Source organism: Myotis davidii, unplaced genomic scaffold (assembly GCF_000327345.1).
Source record: "Myotis davidii unplaced genomic scaffold, ASM32734v1 scaffold1182, whole genome shotgun sequence".
NCBI classification, from domain to species: domain Eukaryota; kingdom Metazoa; phylum Chordata; class Mammalia; order Chiroptera; family Vespertilionidae; genus Myotis; species Myotis davidii.
In genome coordinates this window covers 83,023-89,835 of record NW_006293525.1, presented here as the reverse complement: position 1 = coordinate 89,835, position 6,813 = coordinate 83,023, and the positions used below count along the sequence as shown (strand labels likewise).

The following is a 6,813-nucleotide window of genomic DNA, read 5'->3' as shown; positions in this document are numbered from 1 at the left end:
TCAGGGGGCGAGGCCGCCAGCTGCGCAGGCCGTGGAGGTGAGGACGCCTGGACGTGTGTGCGGAAAGCCAAGTGGCCGGCTTGACGGGAAGAGCTTGGGTGAAGGGCTGTGGCAGGATGAGCCCGGGGTGGCGGGTGGCAGAGCAGCAGGAGGTCATGGAGCTCACAGATGGCTGATGGGATTGAACCCGCTTCTGCAGGCAGGAGAAGCTTCCGGAACTTTGGGGCGAGGGCAGGAAGCATTGTCGGGCTTGTATGAGGCTTCTGGGTCCTGTGGAGCTAGGGCGACTTTGCCTGCTGTAGACCAAACAGGGCCAACATTTCCCAAAGGGGCCTGAGAGCCCAGCTTCCACGGCCTCAGTGTCAGCCAGTACATGGCGTTCTACTGTGTAAGTGGGTAATTCCCTTATTTTCTATTTGTCAGTTACAGTTGGCATTCAATATTATTTTGATTATTTTCAGGGGAAAATACTATATAGCTACAATGAAAGGAAACTTTCTGAAATTATCACTAGGTGTAAATTGCTCAATAAAACGTTCAGTTTTTCTTCAGGTTTGGGTATCTTCAGTTATAGGGTATCTTTTAACCTTGTGCTCAGTGGTAGAGTGTCAGCCACCTAACGAAGGATCTGGGGTTCAATTCCTAGTCAAGGGCAGGTTTGGTCCGCTGTCCTGGTCGAGGTGCCTGCAGGAGGCAACCAATCAATGTGTCTCTCTCACATTGATGTTTCTCTCTCTCTCTCTCTCTCTCTCCCCTTCCCTCCCTCCCTCCCTCCCATCCTCCTTTTCACACTCTCTAAAAATCAATAGAAAAAATATCCTCAGGTGAGGATTAACAAAATAAATAAATTAATTAATTAAGGACATATCCATTGAGTTCTAATTTGATAAAAATTATTGAATCCCAGCCCAAGTTTTCACATCCCATGCTTTAAACAAGTGGGAATAGCCTCTTGCGTGCGTGTGTCTGACTTTTCACCTGAAATTCCCTTCTCTCAGTCCTGTTCCGGGCGCTGGTCAGGAGGCGATACGTGAACAACCTGGCAATGTCCCTCGTCATAAGCTTTTCAATTATTGAAAATTAGCTAACTCCCCATAGAAGAGAAATCATTAAATATATAGTAAATAATGAGGTTAATTAACTTAACCCTTCTAATTAGGAAACTAATTAAATCAGAAAATTAAAACTGACACAAGACATTAAAATCAGGAAGTTCTGAGCTTAGATCTAAAAACCATCTCTTGGCCTTTGACTGATTCCAAAAGAGAAATACCACAGAAATGCCAGGCCGTGGGCTCTCGGCCTGTGCAGTCACATTCCCACTCCACAAACCTCCTTCTCAGAGCTTACCTTCCCTCCATCCATTACATCTGAAATTAAACTGTTCATTTTCATTTGGGGGGAGTAGTTGTCGGTTTATGTTTTCTTAAATTTTATTTTTTCAATTACAGTTTACAGTCAACATTATTTTTTATTAGTTTCAGGTGTAAAGCATAGTGGGTAGACACCTTTTAATTTTTTTATTTTATTTTATTTTTTTTAAAGAATGAATGAAGGTAATCCAAACAGATGGATTTGGCCAAAGTTCTGCTGGTCATTGAATTCTCTGGGCCCGAGTGCTCATCCTCAGTATATTCTGTGAAAGGATTGAGCCTGACTCAATGTCTTACAGGTGCAAACAGACCAGGAAGCTGGAGGTGGGGGGCTGTTCAAGTCTTTGTCAGTCTCACATCGTCTAGAGCAGTGGTCAGCAAATTGCGGCCCCTTGAGTGTGGCTCTTCCACAAAATACCATGTGCGGGCGCGCACGTACAGTGGTATTGAAACTTCGTGGCCACACTCAAGGGGCCAAAGAGCAGCATGTGGCTCGCGAGCCGCAGTTTGCCGACCACTGGTCTAGAGTCTAGTAGACCCAGGTCCCGGCTCAGGATCTTCACTCATTCATTGGTGAACTATCTGAGATCAAATTAAGGATATATTTTGCAAAAAAGCCCAACTCTCTTTACAACCCTATACTGTGATGCCTGTCACCATTTGCTTTGGATATAAATGTCTTTCCTCTGGGAAAAGTCTCAGAGTAAACACGGAATAGAGAATAAGGCTGACGTGCTGTGTGCCATTGGCAATGGTGGTTCTAAGCTTAAAAATATCTAAGCAGGTATCCTGCTAGAAGCTTTCAGCCCGTCCAACCTTTTTACGTGTTCCCACTCTCCGTGCAATGGACAAGAGCCTGGGCACCATGGCCAGGCCCTTCTGTGTCCACTTTGGGCAGGTGAGCCAACGTGGACTCCCCAAACCCAGCACCAGAATCATTTTGCTAGAGAGATCTCTGATAGGCACTTGATCTCACCTGCAGAAAGGTGAGCAGCCCCAAATGTCAGGGCACGTGCTCTAGGATGGACATCCGGGACCTGCACCGGTGAGCACTGGCAGGTGAGTATGGCCAGCCTGATCACGGTGGTACACAGCCAGCAGGGGCTGCTGGGGCACCATTCCACCCCCCAAGTTTGAATGCTCCACTCCATAAACAAAGGCACTCTGATCCCTTGGCCTAATAAGGCTGCTGGTACTTGACATCCAAGGGTCAGTATGATTCCTAATGATAATCTTATTTTCACCACTTCAAAGGTCACAAAGGCAGCCACAGGGCCGGCCTATGGGATCTGCTAAGCTCTTCCCCTCCAATGACCACGGGTTATTCTACACCTCCAGCCCTACAGCCACTCTGCTGGATGCCTGGACCTGCGTGCCCTGCCTGCGAGGACCTTCTCTAAGCCTCTGCTGCATTAGGATGCACTCCCCAGGCTTAGGCTTGTGTATCCACAATCGGTGAGTCTTCCCAGGGCAGACATGATAACTTATTTCAGAGGAAACAGTTCTCAATGTCCCCACCAGTGCCCCGTGTCCCTTGGGTTAGTTAGGGCAACCGGGGGAGCAGCGCACTCAAATCAGGATCATCTGAGAAAGCTGGCGTTGAAGGGGCGGCTGACAGAGGCATGCAGGATGCCTAGCCTGGGCCCACAGGGCTGAGAGGAAGGATGAGCAGAACCTGGAAGGCAGATGAGCGCTGCATGAAACAGGTGACTTAGGCAGCTCAAGGCAAACTGGTAGGAACTGGGAAATAAACACCCTGACCGCCTCTTCTCCTTCCTCACCTCTCCATCTGCTGGGGTTCCCCATCCACTAAATTCAACCGGAAGCCTGAGTACAAGGGCGTCTGTTGATATAAGCCAGGCTGGGCAGCAGCCGGGGACTGAGGCCAGGTAAAGGGTGGGTCTGAGGGTGGAGAGACAGAGGAAGGCCCAGCATGTCCATGACAGGCCTCAGTAAATACCTGATTGCTTTTTATGAAGAACCTATTCGTCCTTTCCAATAACCCCAAGTCCAACAATTATCTATGGAGTAGCTATGTGAAAGCATGATTTTTTGAAATAATCTTTAAGACTTTTTAATTTTACATTATATTGCATTCTCTAATTTTAATTTGTAGATGTAGATTATTTTTTTTTTGAAAACTAAAAATGGCAGAAATTACCAAGATGACCTCCATCTCACATCCTTTCCCTGAACACATAGGAAGACTACATTTCCCAGCCTCCCTTGCAGTTTATGTTGGTATCATGAGACAAGTTCTAGCCAATGAAAGTGGCTGGACAGGGACATAACGCCATTCTTTTTCTAGACTTGGCTGAGAACCTCCAGAATGGTATTTCTCCGTGCTTTCTCCCCGTGTGCACAGCTGGAAGCAAATGGCTCTCTGTCAGAAGACCTCAGTGCCCACTCAGAGGAAAGCTGAGCAAGCCACCAAGTTGTGTGCAAGGAAGTTTCAATGTTTTAATCCAATGAAATATGTAGTTTGGCCCAACATCATCTTAAACCAGGTTTCTCAGCAGCAGCACTGGTGACATTTGCACGGGGTACATGGTGTGGGGCTGCCCTGTGCATCACAGGTCAGAACCTTCCTGGCCTCGACTAGATGCCAGCAGCACCCTCGCCCCTCCAGTTATGACAACCAATGTCTGCAGACGTTGCCAATCCCCCCTGGGAGGCAAAACTGCCCATAGTTGAGAACTGCTGATGTAAGCCTTCTGGATAGGTGCCAGGTGGGGGGTAGGCATGGGACAGTTCGCCCGAGAGCATGGAACTGCACAATACGTTACATAGGTGCTTATTTTAAGATGACTGCTTCATTGCAGCACTGTAACTGTTAAATTGGAAACAGCAAAGGTGTGACAATACAGAATTGGTTGAATTAAGGTACATTAAAGATGGAGCATTCTGTACCCATTAAAGATATAGACCTAACATTTGGAAGGACATGGAAGGACATTCTTGTTTAGCAATGACAGAAGAGTGTGTGTGGTATAATTTCTTTTTAAAAAATGTTTTTATTGATTAGAGAGAGGGGGAGGAGAGAAACAAAACATCAATGGGCTGCCTCCCATACATACCCCACCCAGGGGATTGAACCCGAAACCTGGGCATGTGCCCTGATCAGAATCAAACCAGTGACCTTTCAGTATAAGAGGGATGATGCTCCAACCAACCAAGCCACACACCCCCGGCTGACCTCAGGCCTGTTTGTGCCTCTAAGTTAGGTGTTCTTCCCTTTCATGAAAAGGTTAAACATTGTAGTCTATAAAGTCAAATTAAAGGTTACGAAACATAGAGCATGTCTATCTCCCTGGGTGTGTGACGAGCTGAATGGAACACATGAGAACAAGACTGAGATGGCTTTCAGAAAGGCCTTTGGCAATACCTAACTAACTGCCCAAATTCCCACCGGGTGGTACAAGTTAGGTTAAACAGTCTCAATCTACTTTTGCTTTTTCTAAATATCACACTCCACCCCGCAGCCTTGGATGATCTAATTTTGCAAAATACAAACTAAGATGCGGGAAGAGACTGGACAATAATCGTGCACCTATGGATGAGGACAGTGGGTGGGGAGTGAGGGAGAGGGGTGGGGACTGAGTGGAGGGGAGCTATGGGGGGAAAAAGAGGAACAACTGTAATAATCTGAACAATAAAGATTTAATTAAAAAAATCATTGACGAGAAACACCTTATTCGTGAATAATACACAGCAGTTTCACTGTGGCAGTTTTCCCTGTAATTCTGTGAAAGGACAGTTTAGATCACAGACACGGACCTGTGCTGACAGTGATTTTTATGGGTCGTGGTGCTGATTTTAAAACGTTGAATTGCCATCGTTAAGCCTTCTGGTGAGTGGGTGATTCTTCATGTCATGGGGTCAGTTTTGCAGACTTCCTCAGAACACCCATTCTGCCCATGAAATTCAGTTTCACCTGAAGATGCTTATTTTTCATCTCTGGCAAAGTTGCTGTGTTCGCTATACCCTACGGAATGTTTTCTTGGTGTGAATCTGCCCCAGGCCTTCCTGGAGCCGGTGCCAGGAGGCCACCATGTTCCACACCATCCCTGCCCAGTTCAATGTGCGCTATACAATTTCTGACAGGTTGATGAATTTTTATCTTATTTTTTGTTAATTCTCACCTGAGAGTATTTTTTCCATTGATTTTCAGAGAGTGGGAGGGAGGGAGGGAAGGAGGGGGAGAGAGAGGAAAGGAGAGAGACAGCGATGTGAGAGAGACACATCGATTGGTTGTCTCCCACACCTGCAATGCAGGTACATGCCCTTGACGGGGAATCGAACCCGAGACCCTTCGGTGAGCAGGCCGACGCTCTAACCACTGAGACAGCAAATTTCTTAGTCCCAGAATCTGCTTTACAGTTATCAGCAGTAACAGCAGGGTGAACGTGGCCTGCTGAAAGTTCCTTTTTAACTAACGGAATAAAGTACCAGTTGAGGTCTGCTTTACGTTTTTAATATAAACTGACATGCTTAGTTCATGTTTAACCAAAGAAGAAAAGAGCTAAACAAGTGCTCCAACACAGGCCGACTAATTTCAGTTCTGTATTTAGAACTAATTTGTCCTGGCCGATGTGACTCAGTTGGTTTGGCGGCAACTGGTGCACCGAGAGATGTGGGGTTCGACTCAAGTCAGGGCACATGGGGGGTGAGTAGGAGGCGGCTGATTGATGCTTCTATCTCATCGTTTCTCTCCCTCTCCCTTCCTAAGAAAATCAATAAAAACACGTTTTTTAAAAAAGAACTAACTACACTAAATGTTTATGTTATAATGGTCAATATCAAATATATTGTGTATTTAAAGGAAGGAGAATTCTTATTCAGGCATGCACTCAATGTTTTAATTATCTGTAAAAGGAATGTGTTAGCTTTTGAATAATGCTATTTCACACTGTACAAAAGACAAAATTAGGATGATAAAACGTAATTGTAAAGGGCTCACTTTCTGCCCATACAAAACCTCTCGGTACACACGCAGCAGGAGGGCGGTCACGCCTCCCGCACCTGTTGGGGCCAGCGCACCGATGGCTGAGCCCGCACGGCACCTTCGAACTTCTCTGTGGTCGGACTGCAACGATAACGCATTAATGTCACGAGAGTGCCACGGTAACGCTCTCGAAATACTTTCCCTATTTCCTGAAAATATATTTTTATTGATTTCAGAGAAGGAGGGAGAGAGAGAAACATCAACGATGAGAGAGAACCATTAACCGCGGCCTCCTGCACGCCCCGCGCTGGGGAGGGAGCCCGCCACCCGGGCATGAGCCCTTGACTAGAATCGAACCGTGACCTCCTGGTTCATAGGTCAACGCTCAACCATGAAGCCACCCAGCTGGTCACTGAGGGAAACTTTGCGGGGAGAGGCTGGTCAATGAAACGGGGGTGGGGGAGAGGGAGGAGGGAGAGGGAGGGAGAGCGTGGA

General features: G+C 46.7%; 1 protein-coding gene across 1 annotated transcript in view; it reads left to right on the top strand.

Annotated features, from left to right (window-relative positions):
• Positions 1 to 2,217: 2,217 nt before the first annotated feature.
• Positions 2,218 to 6,813, top strand: part of PAXIP1 (PAX interacting (with transcription-activation domain) protein 1) — a 44,346-nt gene continuing 39,750 nt past the window's right edge. Inside the window, exon 1 of the mRNA XM_015566149.1 lies at positions 2,218 to 2,271. Within this exon, the coding sequence (XP_015421635.1) occupies positions 2,218 to 2,271 (54 nt within the window). The remainder of the gene's footprint in view (positions 2,272 to 6,813) is intronic.